This window comes from Gobio gobio, assembly GCF_949357685.1.
Source record: "Gobio gobio genome assembly, chromosome: 25".
Taxonomy (NCBI): Eukaryota; Metazoa; Chordata; class Actinopteri; order Cypriniformes; family Gobionidae; genus Gobio; species Gobio gobio.
In genome coordinates this window covers 31773311-31800848 of record NC_137121.1, presented here as the reverse complement: position 1 = coordinate 31800848, position 27538 = coordinate 31773311, and the positions used below count along the sequence as shown (strand labels likewise).

General features: G+C 40.2%; 2 protein-coding genes across 2 annotated transcripts; one reads left to right on the top strand and one right to left on the bottom strand.

The window, feature by feature from the left end:
• Nucleotides 1–368: 368 nt before the first annotated feature.
• Nucleotides 369–755, top strand: LOC307121945 (histone H2A-like; the record flags this gene model as incomplete). Its single annotated transcript, XM_079809734.1, has 1 exon — nucleotides 369–755. The coding sequence occupies one exon, from the start codon at nucleotides 369–371 to the stop codon at nucleotides 753–755; it is 387 nt and encodes a 128-aa protein (XP_079665860.1).
• A 21416-nt stretch (nucleotides 756–22171) lies between these two features.
• LOC307121271 (histone H3.2-like) lies at nucleotides 22172–22582 on the bottom strand (the record flags this gene model as incomplete). Its single annotated transcript, XM_079808803.1, has 1 exon — nucleotides 22172–22582. One exon carries the CDS (start codon nucleotides 22580–22582, stop codon nucleotides 22172–22174), a length of 411 nt encoding a protein of 136 aa, XP_079664929.1.
• Nucleotides 22583–27538: the final 4956 nt, after the last annotated feature.

Here is a 27538-nt window from a genome sequence, read left to right as displayed (position 1 = left end):
TAAATTGTTTCACTGTTTTAGTTAAAACAATGTTTTACACATTTAACTGTGCACAGAGAAAGACATCGTTAAAGAGTATTTAAGAATATAATTCCCTTAACGTGTAATCCATTTATATGCATTTTCTATCACAAATATTTCCATAGTTTCATCTTTTCTTTGATCTTAATAGTCATAGTAACAAATGCTTGTGCATAACCAGAAAAGGGGGTTGAGCTTTGGAGGGAAGTTCAGTGATTGGTTGAAATCTTGTCAGATTCTAAACCAATGGGCGACTGGCACTCTTGATTAAAGACAGTGTGTTCAGGGATTGGTTATAACACTCTGTTAACTTCAACTGAGAAGGTTGTAGCAACTGATCGAAGAAAATGAGCGGCAGAGGCAAAACCGGTGGTAAAGCCAGAGCGAAGGCTAAGACTCGCTCCTCCAGGGCGGGACTGCAGTTCCCCGTCGGCCGTGTTCACAGGCTTCTCCGCAAAGGAAACTACGCTCAGCGCGTCGGTGCCGGTGCTCCTGTTTATCTGGCGGCTGTGCTCGAGTACCTTACCGCTGAGATCCTGGAGTTGGCTGGAAACGCCGCTCGGGACAACAAGAAGACCCGCATCATCCCCCGTCACCTGCAGCTGGCGGTGCGCAACGACGAGGAGCTGAACAAACTTATGGGCGGAGTGACCATCGCTCAGGGCGGCGTGCTGCCCAACATCCAGGCCGTGCTGCTGCCCAAGAAGACCGAGAAGCCCGCCAAATCCAAATAAACGCGCTCCGCGGTTGTCAAACCCCCAAAGGTTCTTTTAAGAGCCACTCACTTTCTCCATTTTAAGAGCGTTTTGAAAGTCTTGTGAGCAGATTTATACTTTTAGTAACACTTGGCAATTGAAAACACGTTAAACAAGATTTCGTTTATAACCATCACATGCTGAAATACATATACAAATGTAGCGCATACAAAGTTGAAGATTTGAAAAAGATGTTCAATTTTCATCTCTATAAAATGTCTTTACTGCAACATTACAATAACACATTTTTATAGAAAAGTGCATAAAAAGAATAAGACGTTTGCATAGTTCTTTTCAAGAATTGTTCATTTTTAATTAGGGGACAGAAAATTGACCCTTGCCTTAGATACCGATTGTTTTCACATGCCACAGATAAAACACTTTATGACAATTGTTGCCATTTTAAAGTACATTTATTTTAAATGTAAATTATCTTCATTGAAGTGTAAAAAATCTGAGTGTGTAGTACTGACAGTGTAGTAAGGACACCACATGTAACCTTAGCAATTGGTTACTGTAGAGAAAAACAGACTGTCTTTTGTCAGTGATAGGAGCTATCGCAGTAAAGACTAGGTCAAACTGATTTTCATGTTTCAAAAACAAATACGTTTATGAATTTCTATTGTAACAACAAACTAATTTGAGGCCTTCAGTATTTTCTTTATCCTCCATTATCTTTTCTGGTTTGTCAATTGGGAGACTCACTTTATCTGCTCATTTTCCTTTATTCCCCCTTTTTTGTAATGCTCTTTTTCCATAACTCTTCATATCTTTCTTGGTCTTTTCTCATTACCTCTGCATTTCTGTCATCTTATTGTTCATGAATTTGGTATCAGAATTAGGCCCGTTGTGACCTCCCAGGTCGGGAGAAGGCGCCAGCTTGTCCGGAACAACAAGTCAGTCAATCTCCCTAGGATGCGCGTTGTCCACCTCCAATACAGATTTGTAACAAAGAATAGCGCACATACACAGATACACATCTTCTCCAAGGTTGGAGTTGTTTGAGCGTCAACTGAAAACAGCATCTTCTCCAAAACATACATATATATATATATACCATTTTCTTCTCCTCAGAGAGAAGTACAGGCATTCATTCATCTTTATTCTTTAGTGTTTCAGTAAAAAAGAAAAAAGAAAGAAAGACAAATCCATATTTCATCTCTGGAAGCCGGGCTGAATGAGTAAGCACTGTAACTGCACTCCTGCCATGGGCCAGACCCTTAGTCACTCCTCAGAGATCAAATACAAACTTTAGAGAACATATGAAAAGGATAATAAACAATCAAACTAGAATAAATAATTTAAATAATCTTAATATGTAGGAGGATAAATATTGATTAAGGCTTTGTTCATACATTTAATTAGAATTTATTTATATGTCCAAATTAATTAGTTGGGTATTGAGAACATTGAGTACTTTGATTATGGTTGCACTTTTTGTTTGCACTTGATCTATGATCAATTTGTGGGAAGGAGTTGTTGGGGTAACAGCTTAGGACCCAGGACCAGTAGTGAAAAATGAAGACCAGGAGTCAGGAGTCAGATTAATTAAAGAAAATTTTACTGAAGAATAGTTTCCAGTTTCATCAGCAGAAGCCAGCTCAAGAGGAGTTCGTAGGACATCAGACATCAGAGCCGCACCTAAATAATCTGGATTCAAAAGCACAGAGCAACTAAAACACTACAATATCCAAAATCACTCGTTGAATATAGAGAACTGATTTATCAAATGTAGGAAATGGTTATAACTTGATTATCATTCATTCTTATTTTAATATTGAACATAAAATCATTCTTGAAGGATATGTGTCTGATGAAGAGACAAGTGATGTTTGGCTTGACCCTTGACCCTTCAGAGTTCAGTTAGGAGGTCAGAAGTTGTAGAAGCTCATAAATTATGTGCAGTTCCAAGGAATGAAGAGACAATAACAAAAATAAATAAATAAGTCAGTCAGTTGAGTTTGTGCAAAACCTTTTACAGTGCTTGAATATTGTTGTCTTTCACTGCATATGATAATTCATACTCAGAAAGTAGAACTGAAATGACATTCATTACACAATGATGAGTTAAAAGTTAAAACATTTCAAATGCACCTGCAAACAAAATTTCTAGTCATGTATTTCATCATTGAGGATTTCTTAAAAATACTATGTAAAAAATCTTGTCTCATCTCGTTCTTGTGAACCCAATCTCGTGTCACATCTCGTCTCGTGAGATAAGTGTCTCGTCACACCCCTAGTGTAAAGTAATATTTATATTAAACTAATTCATTTGAAATAATGTCATATTGTGAAAGAATTTGATTATTGTACGTATCTCAGCATCGAGACCACAGTTGTGGGACATGAGCAAAACTTGTGTTTGGACAAATAAATGCTTCATAATTTTCCATGAAATCACTTTCATTCATTATTTTTTAGTTGCAGAAACATCCATTGGTGGAATATAAAATGGGTAAAATGTCAATATAAGCATTTCAGTCTTACAATTTATTCAATATGTCAAATCTTTTAACCTGCGGCAACAGTTTAAAAGTTGCCCAGCTCACCAGGAAACCCTGATGAGGGTACATTTTGATCTTTGAGCGCGCTAGAAACGTGCAGCTATTGGCCGCCTCACATTGCGACCGGAGCCATAATTACGACGTAAATACAATTGCCAATCAAAAGCCTCTATTGAAGCGCTGCTGCCTATTAAAGAGCTGCTGCTACATGTAAAGCCCTGAGGGAGCAGCTCGCTACTAAAGCCGCCCGTAAGAGCTCTCCGGCCACCGGCAGCATAAAGAAGCCTCATCGCTACACTGCAAAAAATGAATCATGGGTCTTGTAATTTTCACAAAATAAATTAAGGTGATAATTAAAAATAGTGTGTATATTTTATTAAGAAAATTGTGGTTCAGTGTTGTATAGAAAATATTGAGAACATTTCACAAATAAAACCAAGAGATATAATTTCCAAACATTTTTAAGGAAATGTAAAACATTTTGAGGCTTGAATTGAGGAACAGAAGAAGCTGATAAAATTAAGGGGGGGAAAGGCTACCTATTTATTTATTAGCTAAATTATTAAATTAGCTAAATTGTGCAGTTTTATTTAGAGACACCATTGTTAGTTCAAGCATGCTTTGCATATGGCTGGAAATGGAGAGATGTATTTTTGAGTGAAGGGAAACATCTGTTAATGTTTAATGTTCAGCTATGTTTGACATTTGAAAGAGTTTCTTTTATGTTGTAGTTTTGACTGTTGCCATTGTGCAGAAGAGTAGAACTTATGGTTAAGTTGTGATGTGAATAACTGCATGTACTAATGTTATACAGCACATTGCTTTGTTCAATGAGCAATAACTTTGCTAATGCACTAACAATTTTGTTTCTACTTGTGCTGTGCTAGCAGCATACAGTCTATTAATTGTATAATGGAACTTAATGTCAAAAATAAACAGAGCTACATTTAGCTTTTCACTTCCATGATTTCTTCAGAAAAATGCAGCAGCGAGACTGTTGACAGGCACAAGGAAATGGTCTAGCATTTCTCCGGAGCTGGCCTGCAAACTGGCTTCCTGTTGATTTTAGAGTACAATATAAAGTTTTGATTTTGGTGTTTAAAGGTTTGCATGGTCTTGCTCCAGAGTACATATCATGTCTGTTACAGCATCATTGTTCTGCTTGACCCCTAACATCATCCCAGAGTTCACACTTTGGAGGTTAAACTTCTGAAATCAAAAGAATTTACACAAACCAAATGGCTCTTTCAAGAGCCACCCACTCTGTCACAAAAAGTTCTGTCACATCAGTCAAATAATTTTTCAGTCATTCACGCTTTTATTTCTACACGACTCGACTATGGTAACTTGTCAGGCTTCCTCTCTCTGCAATTTCAAAACGCGGCTGCCCGTCTGCTTACTGGTTCGATATCGAATTGATTTAAAAAAATATATTTTCATCTACAAAGCTCGTTGTAATCAAGCTCCTAAATATCTCTCTGACTTAATTGTCACTCACTGTAAGGCACATGTGAATGTCTTTTAGTTATTCCACAAGTTTTGACGCGTATTTTCTTGTCTTGTATTCACAACTCGAAGTCCATAGTTCCTTTAACACTGTTTATTCCTCCAAGTAGATAAAGAGTCACATTTCTTACATACAGCATGTAATCCTTGTGCAACGCTGTCTTCTCAACAACTTATTTGCAGAGATACTTTGCTTGTGAGCCAATTTATGCTGTATTATAATAAACGGTCAAAAGCTTTGTGTTCTCCCACTATGCGTCTGCACTTATTGCATGTGCGTCCAACTCTTTACATGTACTACCAAAAGACGTCGCTGAGCATGCGTGGAAAGAACAAATACAAACCAAAGAACTATATTCAACAGTAAATGACTAATTAACACAAATAATTATTATATCAAATTTGCATAGTAAAAATATGAAAATATAAATTGTAATGGCCTTCCCCTTTAATTTGCTTCGCTTTGCGCTACCACTAGAGGGAGCACTAACGTGTATAAGTAAACAGGAAACTAAGCAATGGCAGTGCACGTTTGTTCTCGAGCTAACATCAACTCGGGGAAAAATGGTTCAAACTTTTGTGTCCCTTTGGCAAGCAGAGCGAGTTTTACGGTGCCATGTGCTGTGATGCTATTGTTATGGTGCAAAGAGAGAGAATTTGCAACAAAGAATTGAGACCATGAACACTTCAGCCATGAAGTTTATTGCATCTGAGTAAAAATAAAACAAGAGCACCCGTCAGAAACTCTCTGCCTCATTCTTCGACGCCAAAGGGCCGCTACAGTAAAACTCGCTGCTTCACATGGCGTTTGCATCGCGTGGCTGCTGTTTCTTCGCATGAGTGGGGTCCGACGCTGCAAACAAAGCCTTCATCGATTCACTGTCGTGTGCATCGCAACAGCAAGAGACTGTTTCCACGTAAGGACTGCAACATTACACAGTCAACTTGGAATGCTTTTATTCACGAAAGACTGAAGGTAATTGCAAACGAACATTGTTGTTACGGACTCATGGAAAAAAAAAAATTGTGATTTTTAGTGAAACTTTTTGAGATTTTGTGGCTTGTAAAAAACAAACAAACAAAAAAATGATTTTGTAGTAAGTTTATAAATGAAGGGTGATTATTGATGAAGTTGAAGTTATGGATTTTGAGTATTCGTCTTACAAGTATTGACTGCCATAGTTAATGCTGGGTTTATATTTGTGGGATGCCTAACAAAATAAGTGTAAAGGGTTGAATGTCAATTTATAATTGTGTTGCATATACGATTTGACTGTTCCTGTTTGCTAAATTATTTGAGTGTCAATATAGATGTCTGATATGAGTAAATTATTGCTCTAAGTTTGTAGACAGACAAAATGGAAGACACAGTTGAACAAGCGGTAGCACAGGCAAGTCAAAAACCAGTTCCTGATAAAGATTTAAACATTTCTGCAGGAATGCAACAGGTTAGATCAAGATCAAGTTCTCGAAAAAGAAATCGTACAGAGAAAGGCCTAGAAATGCATAAACAGGAGGCAAAGAAGCATGAGAAAGCTTTTAACAAGGCTTATGACTTCTGGAAGCAGACAGCTAAGGAAACTAGGTCTAAACTGAAAGCTTTATGCACAGGTGAAGAGCTTGAACAAATTTTAAAGGACATTCAAAGTAGACACGATATAGTTACCCAGCATTATGCTCCCTTACTGCGTAATCAGACTACAACGCCTGAGATTGTCAAAAGAGTAGATGTATGTGCCACTTTGACTGCAGAAATCAGTGATTTGGTGAGCAAACGAATAGAAACTGTTGATGAAATCCATAAAAGGGAAGTCGTGAAAGAAAGAGTAAAGCAGATATTAAATAAAGACGAGTATGAATCTATCTTTGGTTACACCAATACAGATACTATAACCTCAGAATTATCACAGACTTCAGATTGCCTATTAACGACATCACAATCCTCCTCCAAAGCTTCCAGTAAGCGAGCTGATGCAGAAGCAGACCTTGCAGCAAAAGTAGAGCAAGTAAAGGCTATGCGAAAAATTCACGATCAGCAGGCCCGATTACTTAAGATGGAGAAAGACTGGGAGCTGAACGAAGCAAGAATGCAAGCAGAGGTGAAACAGAAGGGAAAAGAGATGCACCTAAGACTTGAGGCAGAAAGGACAAAGTTGAAGATGCTACAAGCAAAAAAGGAAGTTAAGGTAGCCGCAGCTCGAGTCAATGCCTACAACAATTGTGAGAGCGATCTTGAAGATGAGGAGGAGAGAGGAGATGCAATTCAGGCTGAATGGGGAGAGGCCGATAATAAATCCCAGCTGAATTCTGAGGTGAAGTCATTCCATTCTCAACAAGTGCTTCATAAGGTAAAGACAACTCAAGAGACTGAGAACTTAGCTCAAGTGTTAGCAAACTCCCTAAGCATAAGTCGATTACCTGTTCCAGAGCCAACGACTTCCACTGGGGATCCCTTGAAGTTCATTGATTGGAAAATGTCTTTTACAGCACTTATTGACCATAAGTTAATTCCATCAAGTGAGAAGATGTTCTACTTGAAAACCTATGTTGCTGGAGAAGCTCGTAAAGCTGTGGAAGGTTTCTTTTACAGAAATTCTGCAGATGCATATCAGGGTGCCTGGAAGGTCCTTGAGGAGAGGTATGGAAATCCATTCATTGTTCAGAGAGCTTTTCGAGAAAAACTCATGCGGTGGCCTAAGGTGGGAGTAAATGATCCTCTTTCTTTACGAGAGTTCACTGACTTTCTACAAGGCTGTGTTGAAGCTATTCCACATGTTAAAGGTTTGACTATTTTGAATGACTGTGAGGAAAATTACAAACTACTCAAGAAATTACCAGAGTGGATTGTACGCAAATGGAACAAAATTGTGGTCGAAGAGCTGGACGCGACTGGTGAGTTTCCAAGCTTTAAGCGATTTGCAGAGTTCTTGCAGAAAGAGTCCAAGATGGCTTGCTGTCCTTTCACTTCTCCACTTCTAATGAGTTTCAAGGTTCCAGATGAGAGATTTCCCAAAAGAGCCAAAGCCTTCAACACAAAGGTTCAAGTTAAAGATTCAACAAGGCTAGAATTCAAGATAACATGTTCTGTTTGTAAGAGCGAAGCTCACAGCATTGTTAAATGTCCGACCTTTGCAGAAAAGCCCATGGATGACAAAAGGTCTTTTATTCGTGAGAACCATCTTTGTTTTGGATGTCTCAGAAAGGGCCATATTTCTAAGGACTGCAAAAGACGACATATTTGTGGCACATGTGGCTTGCGCCATCCTACCTGTTTGCATGAAGACAAAGGGTCTCTGAAGGTATCAAGAATGGATTTCACTCCTACAACAGTCCACACAAGTCAAGAAGTTCAAAGGGTTATGTCTCATGCAGTAACACAACGCGAGTCTGCTACCTCGAGCATTGTTACGGTCTTTATTTCAACAGTTGAGGAGCCACATAATGAGATACTTACTTATGCTTTACTGGATACACAGAGTGACACAACTTTTATTTTGAAAGATTTTCTTGATGAGCTCCAAGTAAGCAGTCAAGCAGTGAAGCTGAGACTTAGTACTATGACGACCACAGATACAGTCACGGCAAGTAAGAAGGTTAGTGGCCTGCAAGTTCGAGGATTCCAAGGGGGAAAATGCATCAAAGTTCAGCAAGCCTATACATGTGACTTCATTCCTGTGGATAAAGCTTATATTCCAACCAGAAAAACTGCAATGCAATGGCCTCACCTCAAGCACATAGCCAATGAGTTGTCACCACTTCATAGCTGTGATATAGGATTGTTGATTGGCTATGATTGTCCTTCAGCGTTGGCTCCCTTAGAGGTCATCATCGGCAATGAAAACGAGCCTTTTGCACAGAAAACAGAGCTGGGTTGGAGCATCATAGGCCTTTGTAATCCCCATCTGTACAGACAAGGAAGCCAAAGTTTCGTGCATCGAGTCTCTGCGAAAGAAATGTCAGTTCCATCAGCTAATGATGTCTTAAAGGTATTGGAGTCAGACTTCAATGAAAGGAGTTATGAGGACAAATATGTGTCTCAGGAAGATGTCCGTTTTATACGCATTCTTAAGCCTGGATGCCAGCCGAATTTAGCCCCGCCCACAATTTTTTTTGCTCGGGCAATTCGGTCTGGACTTGCTCCATAGAAGAGTAATTATGCCCGAACAGAAACTGTTCGGACCAATGAAATTGTCAGGGCGGGCTTTAGACGATGATGGACAGATGATAAACAGTAACGTAATCAACCACGTCATCGAAGGCTCTTGGGTTGAATTTGCTCTTATCCTAAACGGAGAACTTGTTCGTATATGCATTCACCTTCACTATTTCTCTCAGAAACGATGATCGTGTTGGTAAGTACTCTGTGTATCCTTAAATAATTTTATTACTGGCAAAGATCATTTACACTCATCTTTTTCTTGTAACGTTACTTAATCCAGCGTGCGTGCAGACAGGGTTTCCAAGTGTTTTTGCAATGTCGCGCACAATTGCTACTCAAAACTATAGCCCAAAGCAATAACTTTCCGGGGTGTTCTCCGGTTAAAAAATGGCGTTTGGTTGGCAAAATATGTTATTTTGGCAAGGTTGCCTGCTAAAATTCGCATTCCTGGGTTTATATAATCACATAATTGGGGTCGCTTCAACCCGCGGACATGGAGAAAAACACGGACTTGGCAACACAGTGCAGTTGAGTTCTGTTGACATTTGACAACTAACGTTACGCGTCGCTCCGTTGCTCTGATTGGTTGTGGGTCTATCCAATTGAGGTCTTTCCTGGCTCGGTTGAAAAACGCCCCATAATCAAAGCTCAATGGAGCGGTACCAGACTCAAATTCTGACTAGAATTGAGTATGGCCACGCCAGGCTACGCATTCTTAGTGATAACATCAAACATAAAGAAAATGGACATTTTCAACTGCCCCTTCCCTTTAAGAGCAGCAGCCCTCCTTCACTACCTAATAATAAGAAGCTTGCTCTGGTACGTTTACAGCACTTAAAGAAGAAGCTGAAGTCAAACCAACAGTATTATGATAAGTATAAGGCATTCATGGAGGAAATGTTCAGCAAGGGAGATGCCGAGTTGGCTCCTAGAATATGTGATGGAGAAACAGCGTGGTATATACCACATCACGGTGTTTACCACCCTCATAAGCCAGACAAGTTGAGGGTGGTATTTCACTGCTCTTCAAATTTTTGTGGTATTTCTCTTAATGACACTCTCCTCACTGGTCCAGACTTAATCAATTCTATGGTGGGAGTACTTTGCCGGTTCCGGAGGGAAGCTGTTGCTGTTACATGCGATATCGAAAAGATGTTCCATCAATTCCATGTTCCTCCTGAGGAAAGAAATTACTTGAGATTCTTCTGGTGGGAGAATGGAGATTTGGAAGAAGAACCTCAAGAATATAGAATGACTGTACATCTTTTCGGCGCTGCTTCATCTCCGGGATGTGCCAACTTTGGTCTTAAATATCTAGCAGAGCAGTATAAATCTGAGTATCCCACAGCTTCGTCATTCGTGAAGAAGAACTTCTATGTTGATGACGGCTTGATTTCAGTCCCACTGATCCAGGAAGCGAAAGAGTTAATTGCCAAGGCTCAAACCTTGTGCAAGCATGGAGGGTTACGCCTTCATAAGTTTAATTCAAATGAGAAAGAAGTTCTACATTGTGTGGATTCTTCAGAGTGGGCAATGACTAACGAACCGCTTAACCTGAATCCTGAAGTAACAGGATATGTTCTTGGAATTCAGTGGTCTACGAAAGATGACACATTTAGTTTTGATATCAAACTGAAAGACCAGCCTTCAACACGTCGGGGTATTCTGTCCATTGTTGCTTCTCTGTTCGACCCTATTGGGTTTGTCGCGCCTTTTCTTCTGAAAGGAAAATGTATTTTACAGGAGCTGTGCCGTAGAAATGTTGGATGGGATGATCCTCTTCCTGATGACTTATTCCTACGGTGGGAGGAGTGGAAAGGTAGTTTTCAGGACTTGAAAGATTTCAGCATACAACGATGCTATCATCCACCATCTTTTAGTAACATCATCTGGACAGAACTGCACCATTTCTCGGATGCTAGCAACATAGGGTATGGTGCATGTTCTTATCTTCGATTCAAGAATGATAAAGACAAAGTATACTGTAGTCTTGTAATGGCGAAAGCTCGAGTTGCACCAACAAAGATCAAAAGTATTCCGAGATTGGAATTGTCCGCTGCCGTAGTTTCTGCCAGAATGAGTGTTATGTTAAAGGCTGAACTGGAAATGAAGATCGATCAAGAGTTCTTTTGGACTGACTCACAGGTTGTACTAGCATATGTTAACAATGAAGCCAGAAGATTTCATGTGTTTGTTGCAAATCGTGTCCAGCTAATCAGGGAAACCACAAGTCCAAGCCGGTGGTATTATGTTAATACAGCTGAAAATCCTGCGGATCACGTCTCGAGGTCTTCTTGTCTCAGATATATCCTCAACAAACTGGCTGTCAGCACCCACATTCCTGTGGAAACAAGATGTTTGTCCAACTCCTAACCCTTCAAATACTCTACTTGTAGGAGACCCTGAGGTCAGACTAGTTCAAGCTTTTGCGACCAAAGGAGGTGTTAGTGCGGACTTTCTTGAACGATTCAGTCAATTTTCTTCCTGGAGAACCCTCATTAATGTCATTGCTAGAATAAAAAGGCTAGCCACAAGACATAAAGGTCTTAAGGACATTGTGACTGTGGAAGAATATGAAAGAGCATCTGAGGTTGTCATTAAGCTCATTTAACAACAGGCTTTTCCCCAAGAGTTCAGAGCATTTCAGGGAGGACACATTCTTCAGAGATCAAATTCGCTTTTCAATCTCAATCCGGTGTTGAAGGGAGGTCTTCTTCGTGTTGGAGGAAGGTTGAACCAGTCTTCTCTCAGTGAAGAGGTCAAGTATCCAGTGATTTTGCCAAAAGATAGCCATGTCACTAAACTCATGTTGACACACTACCATGCCAAAATTTGTCATCAAGGAAGCTATCAAACACTCATGGAGCTCAGAGCAAATGGATTTTGGGTTATTGGCGGCAGTAAATCCATAGCTAAGTTGATCTACAAATGTGTGCAATGTAGAAAGCTCAGACGGCCAGTAGAGGAGCAGCAAATGGCTGAGCTTCCAAAAGAACGCACTGAAGCTTCTGCTCCTTTCTGTTACACTGGTATGGACTGCTTTGGTCCATTTATCATAAAGAAGAGTCGAAAGGAGTGTAAAAGGTATGGTCTTCTGTTCACTTGCCTTTCTTCACGAGCTGTCCATATCGAAATGCTGGAGGATCTGTCGACAGACATGTTCATTAATGCTCTAAGGTGTTTCATCAGCCTCCGTGGAGCTGTACGTCAACTTTACTGTGATTGTGGTACAAATTTTGTAGGAGCGAGAAATGAGCTTCGTGAAGCTCTTAAAGAATGTGAGGTTAAGAGACTGGAATCATTTCTTTCTGAAAATCAGTGTGAGTTCATCTTCAACGCTGCGTCAGCTAGTCACTCGGGTGGTGTCTGGGAACGCCAAATTAGGACTGTGCGAAATGTACTGAATGCTACACTTTCTCAATGCCCAGGCAGACTTGATGACTCCTCCCTTCGAACATTGTTTTATGAAGCGATGGCTGTTGTTAATAGTCGACCATTAACTGTAGATGGAATAAACGACCCTAAGTCACTGGAACCCTTAACACCAAACCATCTTATCTTAATGAAATCCAAGGCCGCTCTTCCTCCTCCTGGAAAATTCGTGAAGGAAGACATGTATGCCACAAAAAGGTGAATGACATAGTAAAAATATTTCCACACGACAAAAGTGGCATGTACCCCGACGTAATCTCAAGGTGAATGACATAGTCATCATCAAAGATGACATGTTGCCAAGGAATCACTGGCAGTTAGGTCGAGTTGTTGAGGTCATTCAAGGCAGCGATGGCTTAGTACGGCGAGTTAAAGTTCAAACAGGAGAACGAAAACTAAAGTCTAAGTTAGGGCATCACTCTAAATCTTCAGTCATTGAGCGACCAATTCAAAAACTAGTAGTTCTACTTGAGAGTGAATGATTCATTAGTGCAGGCGATTCTCTTGCATTAAACAAAGGTTAGCACAAGGATTTATATATTTATTTTTATTTGTGTTATGTAATTTTTTTTGTTGAAAAGGGTTTTTGGAATTTAAAATCATGTTTGGGTTTGTGTTTATTATAACATGATTTGGTGGGAGTGTAATGGCCTTCCCCTTTAATTTGCTTCGCTTTGCGCTACCACTAGAGGGAGCACTAACGTGTATAAGTAAACAGGAAACTAAGCAATGGCAGTGCACGTTTGTTCTCGAGCTAACATCAACTCGGGGAAAAATGGTTCAAACTTTTGTGTCCCTTTGGCAAGCAGAGCGAGTTTTACGGTGCCATGTGCTGTGATGCTATTGTTATGGTGCAAAGAGAGAGAATTTGCAACAAAGAATTGAGACCATGAACACTTCAGCCATGAAGTTTATTGCATCTGAGTAAAAATAAAACAAGAGCACCCGTCAGAAACTCTCTGCCTCATTCTTCGACGCCAAAGGGCCGCTACATAAATTATGAAATATGAAATATGGCTCTTACATTTCCGGCCCCTAATTGACAGGCAGGCAGACTGACAATTACCTTTTCAACAAAACAATGGAACCATACTTATACTATTTACATAAGCAACACTTAAGAAACTTTAATTGTCCATTTCTTTGCATGGCAGAGAAACACTCCTTGATATTTGAGTAGTTAACAGTCCATTTCACAGATAAGGCACAACTTATCCACAGGCCTTTCCAAGGTATTGGTCTTAGTTTTAACCAACACACGTCGTATGAGTCCTTTTCTATCTGGAAACACTTTCATGATTCTTCCAAGGACCCATGAATTTCTTGGGGAAGAGTCATCTATTATCAGAACAACATCGCCAACTGAAAGATTTTTCTTTACTTGAGTCCATTTTTGACGCTCCTGGAGCAAAGGTAAATATTCACGCACCCATCGCTTCCAGAACAGGTCAGCAAGATATTGAATTTGCTTCCATTTGCGACGTGCATATACGTCTTCTTTTTGGAAAAGTCCAGGCGGTAAGGCTGGTTTCCTTTTCATTAATAACAGGTGATTAGGTGTCAAAGGTTCAAGATCTGTGGGATCATCTGTTGTAATTGTAAGCGGTCTGTCATTTATTATTGCTTCCACTTCACACATGAATGTATGCAAGCACTCATCATTAAGTGTTTGTTCTTTCAGCACAGATCTTAGGATTTTTCTGACTGACCTTATCTGTCTTTCCTACACTCCGCCGAAATGAGATCCAGAAGGTGGGTTGAAAATCCATTGTATTCCCTTTTGCATGAGAGTACTTTCAATTTTTGACTGATTCCATTGTTGAATGGCTTTACGCAGTTCAATCTCAGCACCAATGAAATTAGTACCGTTATCACTTCTCATGATTGACACCTGACCTCTCCTGCACACAAAGCGTCGGATGGCGTTTAAACACGAGTCTGTGTCCAGCGCATGTGCAACCTCAATATGCACAGCTCTTGTTGTCAGGCAGGTAAACAATACGCCATACCTTTTAACATTACTTCTACCTTGTTTGACTTCAAACGGTCCAAAGTAATCTACCCCGACATTGGTAAAGGGTGGTTGATCTGGCATTATTCTGTCGTGAGGCAGCTCTGACATCTTCTGCTCTACAGCCTTTGCTCTGATCTTTCTGCATGTCACACATCTGGAGAGAAACTTCCTGACAATGGAGTTTGCAGAAGGAAGCCAGAATTTTTGTCGCAATTTTGTCAGCATATAGTTCCTTCCGCAGTGTCCAATTCTCTCATGAATGTCTCTTAAGATCAAAGTTGTGAGATGTGAGTATTTGGGTATAATGATAGGATGCTTTACATGCTCAGGCATTGCAGATCTACCAAGACGACCTCCAACTCTCAGCAATCCATCCTGAAGTAGTGGATCCAGTTTAGAAATGCAACTGTTCTTTTTAACAGACGGGTTACCTTTCTTCAATGAAGAAACTTCTTCTTTGAATCCTTGACTTTGAGTGAACTTGATGATTTCATGTTCAGCCCTTGTTAAGTCGTGCATTGTTAGAGCTTTGCAGTTTTTTGTTGTGGATTTCGTCTCACAACTCTGAACTTTTTTGTCTTTGGAGGTTTTTTGAGTGCTGCGCTGTATAATCATGTCCTTGAAACGAAGGATCCATGCCTGGTTCTTTGAGAAAAGAAGGACCGTGGATCCAACTCAAGTTTTTCATGAACTTTTCACAAGTAAGTCCCCTGGATGCACAATCAGCCGGGTTCATTGAGGTATTGACGTACCTACATTGCTGTGGTCTAGTTGACTCTCTTATAATGGCAATCCTGTTGGCAACAAACGTTTTGAAACGAAGCCCTTCATTGTCAATATATCTCAAAACAGTGGTACTATCAGTCCAAAATACAGAGTCAATCAATTCTAGCTCCAGTTCGTCTTTCAACATTTTGTCCGTGTTAACAGCAACAACTGCAGCAGTCAACTCCATACGTGGAATGGTGGTCTGCTTCAGCAGAGCCACACGTGACTTCCCCATCATGAAGGCACAATGAGCGAGTCCATCAGTGTTTAATAATCTGAGGTATGAGACAACTCCGTATCCCACTTCGCTAGCGTCTGAGAAGTGATGTAGTTGCGCGGAAGTTGAAACTCCAAAGTCAACAGGTTTTATGCATCTTGGCACACTGAAGTCAGCCAATTGTTTTATCCCTTGTAACCAGGCTATCCATTTTTCTGCACACTGTTCTGGAATGTCATCATCCCATGCAAGTTTTTCTTTGCACAACTGTTGCATTAGAATCTTTGATGGCAATGTGACTGGTGCGAGAAAGCCCAAGGGGTCGTAAATGGAGCTTGCGACCGACAGGATTCCTCTTCTGGTTGCAGGTCTTTCTTTCAAATTAATCTTGAATTTGAATACATCTGAATTGACACACCATAATACCCCTAATGCTCTTTCTGCAGGAAGTGCATCTTGGCTCAAATCCAAGTCTCTCACATCTTCAACTCTCTCGTCTTCCGGAACAGAGGCTAACAATGCACGACTGTTGCTTGCCCATTTTGTAAGACGGAATCCTCCGCTCGCACAAATTTTTGTGAGATCATTGTACAAAGCAATTGCTTGAACATGGCTACAAACAGACTTTAAGCAGTCATCTACATAAAAGTTATTGAGAACTGTGTTGACTGCTTCAACAGATGACTTGCTGCGATTTTCTTCTGCTGTCTTCCTAAGAGCAAAATTAGGTACACTTGGAGATGACTTTGCTCCAAAGAGATGGACAACCATCTTGTACTCATCCAAGTTCTGACTTACATCTCCATCTGGCCACCATAAGAAGCGGAGCATGTCACTGTCTTTCTCAGAAACTCTCACCTGATAGTACATAGCTTCAATATCTGCCATCATGGCAACTGACTCTTGTCTGAAGCGAGTGAGCACTCCCATGAGTGAATTTGTCATGTCTGGACCCTGCAAGAGCTCACTATTCAAAGACATTCCTTGGAAACTTGCGGCACAGTCAAACACCACCCGCAGTTTCTTCTTCTGAGGATGATACACCCCATGATGAGGTATGTACCAAACTTGACCATCTTGACGACTTAAGTGGGATGTAGGCACCTTGACTGCGTAACCTTTGCTTAGCATGCCATTCATGAAGTTTGTGTACTCTTCATGAAAAGAGTGATTTTTCTGGAATTTCCTTTTAAGATTTAGTGCTCGCTGGACAGCTGCACTTCGATTGTTAGGCATTCATACAACCGTTTTCTTGATTGGAAGGTCAATGCAGTAGTGACCATCAGATAATTGCACTGAATTAGATACAGAATTCAAAAACTGGTGATCCATCTGTGACAATTCAGCTTTGTCATCACAATTCCTCTCAGGAAAATCGTGGTTATACTGTTGTATCAGCATCTGTTCCACACTCTCAAGGGAGATTCTGTTGACTGTAACGCTTGTTTGTGCATAGCCATGCATGTTGTCTTCAACAGGTTCTCTTAGAGGTCCATTCAAAATCCATCCAAGGGCAGTCTTTACTGCATTTGGCCCATTGTGCTTACTATTTATTACTCTCCATGGTTCCAGAAGCTTGAACTCTGTGTTCCCTATGAGGATCTCCACCAATGTGAGGCAACTTCACTTCACTGAGGTACTGCCATCTGTCAACTTCGTGTTGTTGTGGAACATTTTCCATTGACACTGGTATGCTCTTTTGTGTAAACACTTTGGAAAGTTCAATGAAGTTGTTCTCTTCCACCCCGCTCACTTCCAAATCGGTGAGCATGTAACTTTCCACTCGTTTCCTTGAGTTCATGGTGCTTAGTATCATGTCAATCTTTCTACCCTGGACATTCAACCGTCTTGCTAGTGCCTCAGTACAAAAGGTGGCAGAGCTGCCTGGGTCAATAAAGGCATACACTTCCACGCACTTATCACTCTTTTTGGACTTTAACTTGACAGGTACTATGGCAAGCACACAGTTGTCCCCGGCCCCAGTGCAGGCACTTGTCTCATGACTTATTGTGGCAGGTAAAGTGGTAACTTCAGTTCTTTCAACTTTTACCATTTCTTTCTCAGGAATCTTGTTTTGTGTGGTTAAGTGTAACATGCTAGGATGTTTCTTTGAGCACAACTGACATGTGCTTCTTCTGTTGCAGTCTTTGCTTAAGTGTCCTTTCACTAAGCATCCAAAGCAAAATCCATTCTTTCTAAGAAAGTCTAATTTGTCTTTATATGGCTTAGCACCAAACTGATAACATTGCTCCAAGGTATGGTTTTTCTCACAGAATGCACAAGGTTTAGTAAAAGCACTGATAACTGGTGCACTGTTGTTTTTGATCGTCAAGTCTTTTTGAGTTTCACCAACCTGTTTGAAGTCAGTTGCAAAACTGCTACTTCCTTTTCCTTCTCTTTTCAGCTTGGTTCCTTGAAGAGACTTGTTGGTGTGTTTTTTATCACCTGCCAAAGCATCCAGATCTCCAAAAAGTGGGTTTGATATTACCTTTGCTTGGCGATCAACAAACTCCACCAACTGAATGAACTTGGCTCTTCTTCTGCTGCGCTCCTCATACTCGTAAGCATGAGCTCTCCATCTTTCACGTAACTTGTAGGGCAGCTTTGAGATAATAATCCTCATGTTGGTAGGATTATCCAACTCATCCATATATTCAATGTCCTCCATTACGTTGCGGCAAGTGACCAGGAACAATGAAAATGCACTTAAAGATTTTCCATCCTCTGACTTTATTTCAGGCCATTTGAATGCCTTTTGCATTATGGCTGTTGCGATTTTCAGCTCATTTCCAAACTTTTCATGCAAGAGTCTCATTGCTTCTGCATAACCACGATCATTTGGCATGTGCTGGCAGCTTTTTACAAGATCTCTGGGTTCACCTCTAGTATACTGCTCCAGAAAGTACAACTTGTCAGCACTACTATCAGCTCTGGAATCAACAGCATGTTCAAACGCCATCATAAAAGATCTGAACTCAAGTGGATCTCCGTGAAACAAAGGAATATCACGTTGAGGTAAACAAGACATCTGTTGGTTCTTCACAAGCATTGCTGTGATATCTGTCTGACGTTGCATCACTCTTTGAAGTTCTGATGTATCATTATTACGGCATGATGTTTCATTGACTGGTGTTGGCCATTCTTTTGCAGTGTTTGTCTTCTTAGGTCTGACACTTGCAGGTACACTTGAGTAAACTGCTTCATGACGTGATGACATTTGTCCATGCTTTGACCTTAAATTGTACTCATCATATTCATAATGCTCCGGTTTTGGCATGTGTACATCAATTGCTTGGATCGCCACATTTTGACCTGTGTACTGATGTTCTTCACAATCTTGATACACTTTAATTTTAGCGTTAGACATTGCAAGAGCTGTTTCTATCTCCAACTTTTCCATTTCAGCCTTTAACTTGGCTTCTTTCATCTCTAACTCCTGCCTTTCTTTCAAAGTGGCTGCTTTAGCCAACAAAGCTGCTCTGTTAGCTTCTTCCTTAAGACGAGCTGAGGATGCAGAGGATATTGAGGATTTTTTGGAAACAGATTTTGCTCGACTTCCTGACTTATTAGAAGTGATTATCTTGGATGACACCATTGACACACTATCCATTGGTGAGACTTCATTGTCACAAATTTGAGACATTTGAATGCACTGTTTAGTTTCCTCAATCCATGACTGCACTTTTTCCATGAATTTTTTGCAGCCTAATAATTTAGGCTGAAACCAGAAATCCTGATCTGCATCATGCTCTTCATCTTTTAAATACAGCAACACTGATGCATTACACTCAACAAATTCTTCAAACAGCAGCTTGTAGAATTTAAACTCTTTGTTTTCAACATCATTCAAGTTGGAAATATTTTCCATAAGCACCTCAATCTCGTTTGATTTTGCGGTTAATTGTCTCAACTTGCCTCTTCTGGCGTTTATCTTGTTGTGAAGCTTCTCTTCCAAACCCTTGTCAGTGGGCGCTCTCCGGCGTTCAGACCGCGTAATAGCATCGTCGTCATCCTCCGTACTGTCCGCCATTTGTTAAACTTCAAAGCGTGCAAATTCACTTACGATCAAAGTTGCTCAATTAACACTTCTTGCAAGCAGTAGGATGATCGATCTTCTGTCTTTCTCAACTCCATTGACACAATCCTGCATGACACTGTCACGTTAATCCACAACAATCGAGCCCTTCTGATGTCGCAAGCACGGTCTTCCACTAACGTGCAGTAAGTGCGCACTTGTAATAACTCCTCTTAATTTAACAACGGAGAAACTTTTGACTTACATGTAAGGCACATGTGAATGTCTTTTAGTTATTCCACAAGTTTTGACGCGTATTTTCTTGTCTTGTATTCACAACTCGAAGTCCATAGTTCCTTTAACACTGTTTATTCCTCCAAGTAGATAAAGTCACATTTCTTACATACAGCATGTAATCCTTGTGCAACGCTGTCTTCTCAACAACTTATTTGCAGAGATACTTTGCTTGTGAGCCAATTTATGCTGTATTATAATAAACGGTCAAAAGCTTTGTGTTCTCCCACTATGCGTCTGCACTTATTGCATGTGCGTCCAACTCTTTACATGTGCTACCAAAAGACGTCGCTGAGCATGCGTGGAAAGAACAAATACAAACCAAAGAACTATATTCAACAGTAAATGACTAATTAACACAAATAATTATTATATCAAATTTGCATAGTAAAAATATGAAAATATAAATTATGAAATATGAAATATGGCTCTTACACTCACAATCCACCCAGATCACTTAGGTCAAGAGATCAATATCTCATGTCTGTCTCTCGATATCGCTACAATGCAAAGGTGATCGAGCTTTTGCAGTGGCTGGCCCTATGTTGTGGAATAACTTAGCTGATTTTAAATCTGTGCTTAAATCTTATCTTTTCTCATGTGCTTTCTTTGAAATTCTACTGTGTTTCCTAGCTGTGTCTATTTTTTTTTTAATTTTGTATATTCTGTTTTTGTTTTCATGTACAGCCCTTTGGCCAAACAAAGTTGTTTTTAAATGTGCTTCATAAATAAAATTTTATTTGATTCAGCGTGGTCTTGTGGCTGTCAGAGCAGAAACAAAAGCTGCTTTTCTCCGTGTTTTTCCATCGTCTCCAGTCACGTTCATATGTAAATTGATTGAGCTTTTCATCCATAGATCTGAAAAAGCCTGTACATTTACCCACCCATAGAAGTGGTCGAAAGTGGACAAAAGAGATGGATGTAAACATGAATGTGTCTCCCTCGTCTACTTGTGATCCGATCGACCAAAATGCATCTTAAAGGAGAACAAAGGTTATACCTTTGTGAGTACTGTCTATAGAAAAAAAAAAAACTAACCGGATTGGTGCTTGCAACACGGAGCTGTTACAGTTAATACCCAGAGCTCCCACTCAGCTAAAACGGTAGTTATGGGAGCATATACATAAAGAGTGTCTTTGTGCCTCTTAACAGACACAAAATGCAAATAAAATGTCTGTTCAACATGAACAGGGCCCTTACATGACAACGGGATGTGTTTAGCACTGTTTAAATTCCCCTAAATAGTGTTTTAGACGGCTAGCTGTAGTCTCGCGCTGAAGTCCTGTGGGAACTCAGTTGTAACCGGAAAAAGGCAAATAGTCCAGGTGGGAGGAGCTGCAGAATCTCGACGATGAAAATGTAAATTCTTGTATTTTCGCATTCTGTTGCCACAATTCAGAACAGCACAAACGCGAACCATTTCTTCTTCACTTGTGAGCCGATCATCACTCTTCACACACACAACGCTCCTCCCACCTGGACTATTTGCCTTTTTCCTGCTACAACTGAGTTCCCACGGGACTTCAGGCCAATTTATACTTCTGCATGGGACCTACGCCGTATCCTCTACGCCACTAGTTACGCGTTGGTTTTCATTTATACTAGTTGATTAGTAGAGTTAAATAAGAGGTGATCTGGCACTGGAATGCCTTTGTGAAATCACGCAGAGCTTGTGGCCGCTGTGACTTCATTCACGAAATGTACCCTAATGTCTCCCTGTTCTTGATATGCAATCACTGATTAACATCTTTAGTTTTGATGAGAACATAAATAAACTATACTCAGCGGATCTATATTTATTAACTAACATAAAGAATCTCTGGACTACAAAATATTGTGTTATAGCAGACGTAAGGAAGAAACTATCATCCCATTTCTGGACACACACACACTCCTATCGTAGATTTATTTATTGACCTGAGGCGGGAGGAGTTGTGGCAGACAAATCACGGCGCTTGCGGTCCCTGTAGAATTGACGCGTTGTTACATTTTTGGAGAGGTGCACGTCAGGGCACGGCGTAGGGTACACGTGCATCACACAGCCTAAGGCGTAGGTCCGACGCAGAAGTATAAATTGGCCTTGAGGTGGTCACCATCATTGGACACCTTAAGGCCTGCCCTTTTAATCCTCAGAGCAATTTTTTTTTTTTTCTGAACAAGGAAATTGTTAGAAAATAACTCTTGCCATAGGGCATTTAAAAAAAAAAGGGGTATAAATAATATTTATGTGTGTAACTGTGCACTAACTTACTGTGAAAATACTCATTAAAATATAAAATGATATAAAGACACAAAAAAAAAAAATTGGACACTTCAATGCATTACCCCTTATAGTCTATTGTGAACGTCAAGATTGAGTGAACAAAGACTCGGCTACGGTTAACGTAACGCAACTTTCTGCTTATATTCAGAGTTTAAACTGGAAAGTGTCTCATTCAGGTGAGTTTTGGTGGCTCTTAAAAGAGCCTTTGTGGTTTGGTGTGGGTTTAGGCGCGCTCTCCGCGGATGCGGCGGGCCAGCTGAATGTCTTTGGGCATGATGGTGACCCTCTTGGCGTGGATGGCGCACAGGTTGGTGTCCTCAAACAGGCCGACCAAATAAGCCTTGCTGGACTCCTGCAGGGCCATGACGGCAAAGCTCTGGAAGCGCAGATCCGTCTTGAAATCCTGAGCGATTTCTCTCACCAGCCGCTGGAAAGGCAGTTTGCGGATCAGCAGCTCGGTGGACTTCTGATAACGGCGGATCTCTCGCAGAGCCACGGTCCCGGGCCTGTAGCGGTGAGGCTTCTTGATGCCGCCGGTGGCCGGAGCGCTCTTACGGGCGGCTTTAGTAGCGAGCTGCTTCCTCGGGGCTTTACCAGCGGTGGATTTACGAGCGGTCTGCTTGGTTCTTGCCATTGCTACAGTTCACTTCTCTCTTACCCCTTTTCCACCAAGGCAGTGCTAGAGCTAATTCAGAGCCAGAGCTAGTCCCAGTTCATAGTTGGTTCGACTGAGGAGCCTTCTAAGAACCAGTTTGCTTTTCCACGGGCTGAGAGCCACAACAGAGCCATGTCTTACGTCACTGTATACGTCTCATCTCTCTCAGCAACGCTAGCGAGGCAGCGGCAATGTTGCCAAGTATGTGGTTTTGCCGCGGGCTGTTTTTTCATGTCCGCGGGATGAAGCGACCCCAATTATGTGATATTTAGCCCCGGGAATGCGAATTTTAGTGCCAAAAAAACACATATTTTACCCCCAAATGTGATTTTTACTGGGGAATCCCCCCCTGGAACGCGATTGGGCTTGTTTTGAGTAGCAATTGGGCGGGTTTATTGTGAAAACCTGGCAACCCTGGGCAGCGGGAAACACAAACACACCAGGCTTGTTTGAGATGCATCGTCACTGCGCAGACCGATCCACGTATGATATAAAAAAAAACGCATGAGTGAATCAAAAGCATAAGGAGTCATGTGCTCTCGCTGGACTTGTTATTATAAGGCGATCGGTCTCTGCACAGCACCGCTGCGAACAAGCCATCCATCAACAAGCCATCCATCAACAATGCAAACGTTGCGTTACTATTCATTCACATGGCTTTACGATCCTACATCGGCATCAAAACACAACGCAAACACAGCGAATCCAACGCATTCATGCAGTTCGACGTAATTTGTATAGACGGAGATTACAAACGAACAGCAGCTGTTAGCTCCATTAGCTGCTATTTCAAAAATGGTGGATCTAAAGTTTGTGTTCGTCTTGTTGACCCCGCCCCCAGCGCCTGACGTAATCGGTTCTTACTTCTAGCCCTGTTCTATAGCCTGGTTAAAACCAGACCATTCTCAGTAGTGACTGAGTTATGGTCTGGCAAAGCTTCATAGACAAATCATTTCCAAAGGGGCGTCACCAACGGGCGTCGCTCAAATGTCTCTGGGCGCAATTGGATAGACCTAAAACCAATCAGAGCGATGAGGGAGATGACGTATGCAGAGGGACGGAGAAACATCTGAGACTCTGGCCATTTCTCAATATGCGTTCTTGTCTGTACCACTGTCTATGGTCTGTGCTTGTGTTCTCAAATAGGAAATGTCCCCGGTTTACATTTCAGAAATCTGGTCACCTTACCTAAACCACATATTAATGTTTAATTATTTTTAAAATGTAAACGAAAAGAGGCAGGGTGTTTTATACTTCGTTTTATTATAAATATATAAGATAATGAATGTAGGCCTAACTACGCGTTGCCTGAACCACATGTGTGTGGCTAATATGTGTAAGTTTTTGTTTAGTTTTTTTATGAAATGAGGCAGTGGTGTTTTATGACATATTTTGTACGCGAACTTCTGACTTGCATGGAGAATGAACTCCCGATGACGGTAATAGTTAATATTAAACATATAGCCACACAAAATCACAAATTTAGTGAAGGCAATGCATATTATCTTCAATGCATGTATATAACAAAACGAAATATTTAAAAAACCCGGCCTCTTTTCGTTTACATTAAAAAATAAAAACATGTAATATGTGTGCATAATATAGGCTATGATTATCACTGTAATACAATGAGATATGACATAAAACAAAATCCAGTCTCTTTTTGTTAAATGTTAGTTTAATGCGTGATCAATATCCATTTTAAAAGTATAAGTAAAAGGTTTAAGAAGCTATACATAAAGCAATTCAGTCAAAGAAAGTCAGCGCTATGAGACTACAACGATAAAGTTTAATAGCTTACAAATATAAAGTTATGAAACTTCACTTTGCCCTCAGACAAAACGATCTGTCAGGGAACAAATTATAGATTAATGAGAGCAAAGATCAGCCGTTAGATCTACACAAGACGAATCATATCTTCACATCAGAGCCAGCGGCAGACGGCAGAAAGACTGGCAGAGGAAAGGCGCCTCTCGGTGGGGTTTATGAGCAATTGAGCGCCGCTGGTTCACTGGAGCTCACAACTCCAAAAACGGCAGATCAAATTTTCAAAAAGGCGCTCTCTTTATAAATAAACCACAGATTTGAGCTTTAAAAACAACTACATTCTCGCCTGAAAAGGACTTAAAACTATATTTTGTGAAACATTAACACTACCAGAGGGCTCTCGCTAAGACAAGCAAGCTGGTAACTTATTTCAGACTTTTGCCGAATCCAGTCGGTAAGACAGCGATAACATCTTTTTTTAGATATGAAGGCTTCTAGTGTTGTTCTTTGCTCTGGTTTTAACGGAATGGGAAAGTTTAAATCGCTTAAAACAGCCGCGATAGCTGATAGTGATGTTCCACTGCTGCATCCATCTTTAGTTTGTAGTCAGTGTACAGAATCTGCTTCACTGTCGCTGCGCTGTCGTCATCGTGTAAAGCCCGCCTCAACGTTTCTGATTGGTGCCTCGATTTCTGGGGTTTAGAAATGGATTTGAATGGGCTCTTTGCCAGACTACTTGCAGAGCAAATCTAAATTTGCCGGAAGTTGTCTGGGTTTTCCCAGGCTACCTGTTCAATATTAACCAACTGCAGAACCCATATACGTCACTCAGAGCAGGCTGAGGACAACAGCGCCACGCCTCAGTCTCATGCCGGAAGTGGGCGGAGTAGCAGCCTCAGATCGGAAGTGTGCGGAGTTAACGAAAACTAAACAATCGGAAGAAGAGAACAGTTGTTTTTGTGTTGTGATTTTAATCTATCAAGTTTATTTGTTTGATCCATCGTTGTTGTATTAACACTTTATACAGCACGTGGCTTTAATCTTTTTTTAAACGAGCTTTACGATGTCTCTCGCGTCTGTTGATATGGTCTTGCTTTAAGTTACATATTCATTGTTTGTGATTTTACTTGGTTGTTGGCGCTGTATTTTTTATTTAATTACCCTTTCTGATAATGACCAATGTGTTTTATGTGGATTTTTTTTCTAATTTATAGAGGCATATTGCGATTTGGAGATACTCAGCTTTACTTAATTTTCATCAATGCAAGACATTCTGCAACAGTTTTTACTGCACAGTGTGTTTAAACTGACCAGATGGCACTAGTTGAATACACACCTTCAAATTCACTTCAAAAAGCAACTGTCCATGAAGGTATGAATGTTTTGAATTATTTGTTTATATACAGTGGCAATAAATACTATTTATTAGTTATCCTTTTGGAATTAGTTGGTTGCATGATTTGGTCAAAAATGTAATCTCATCTTCAAAGTTTCAAGTAGATATATTTATATATAAGCACAATGTGCTTAACCTAACAAAATACAAACAATATTTCATGTGTCTGAATATGTCCTTTTAAAATCAAATTAAATACACAACCAAACATGTTAAATGTATTGCCAATTATAGATATTGTTCATTTTGGATGATGTTCTGAAAGTTTATTTTATATTCTAAATTTGCAGTGGTTGAAGTGGTAATTTTTGCTTGAGAAAAATGAAACTTGGCTCTCTTGTACAATTTTTATGGTTACATTATATATCATATATTTCTGTTTGATTTTGTTGCAGTAAATTGACAAGCAGACTCACCCCAGGACAGGACAATGGAAGCTGATCAAAAATAAGGTTAGTTTTAAAAGGCTCTGATAAAGACATAAGCTATAATACAGATAGTGTGTTGTTATATCTGTCACATCTTTTCCAGGAATAACTTAATAATGTTCTATTGTTTTAGACTGTTCCACAACAATTGGTCGGCTCTATTGACTGTGGGATATTCATGTTAATGGTAAGACATTTTTTTTAAAATAAGAGCTTCTCTTCATTAGGATGAAAAACATGAGGGCTTTTCACACTTGAAATGGTAAACCCCGGATATACAGAATCCTGGGTTATCTTGCTTCACACTGATCATCATTAACCTGAGATGAACAATTAATCCTGGGTATTCATACACTGCCGTTCCACACTGTACTTTACTAAACCATGGGATAACATCCTTATTTGCAGTGTCAGTGTCCCTGATTGGACGAACACCGCACACAATATGTTTACATAAATGCTCAAGCTTTGCATGTCCTCGTATTACAAGTTTATCCTGAATGAACATTTCAGACTATAAAATAATTAAAATGGTCTCTTCTTCACTGCAATTGTTGCGTTTTCTGTCAGCATTTGACGTTTTTCCTTTCCAATGCTGAATTTATTATTTATATAGAATGCACAGTGTTTCAGTGACTGTCAAATGCACGTCAATTTAAAAGTGTGAAATGTTACTTTACCCGGGGTTAAAAGTGTCTTTAGAACGACGATAAGCTCAGTGTGAAAAGCTTGCCTTTGATTTCTTTATACATTTTGAACTGAAAATGGTTAATTAATTTGATTTGTGACAGGGTATGATTTGTCACAAATATAGACATGAGGGAAATTGAATTTCAAAACTTTTTTACAAACTATTATACATGCTACATCCTTCAACACACGAGATTGTTAAAATACTTCCAACATTTCATCCCATGTTTTGTACCCTTCTCTCATGAAGGAGCCACGGATCACAGAAGACCTCTGCACTGCAGGTGAACTACCAAACGTTTTCAGAGGTTTCGTGGAGGAGCCGTGCTTTCTGAAATTGAAAGAGGAAGACCAGGAAAAAGCCCTTCAACTTTCACAGGCTGAAATGGTTGACCAACAACTTGCCAAAGAGCCTTTAGTGTTTTTTAAGTGTTTGGACAAAAGAAGTCTCAGAATGAATTGTATATTTATGGAGATTTCATTTGATTTAATTTGTCATGTACCTGCTGTGCAATAACTTTGAACCTAGTTCAATATATTCTCTTTGGTCTGATTGTGTATTTTTTTAAAGCAAACCCCAGCTAGTATATGATGCCTTTGGGGAAGTAAATAATTTTTGTGTGTTGTTTTGGGATTTGATTAATCTGAATCTGC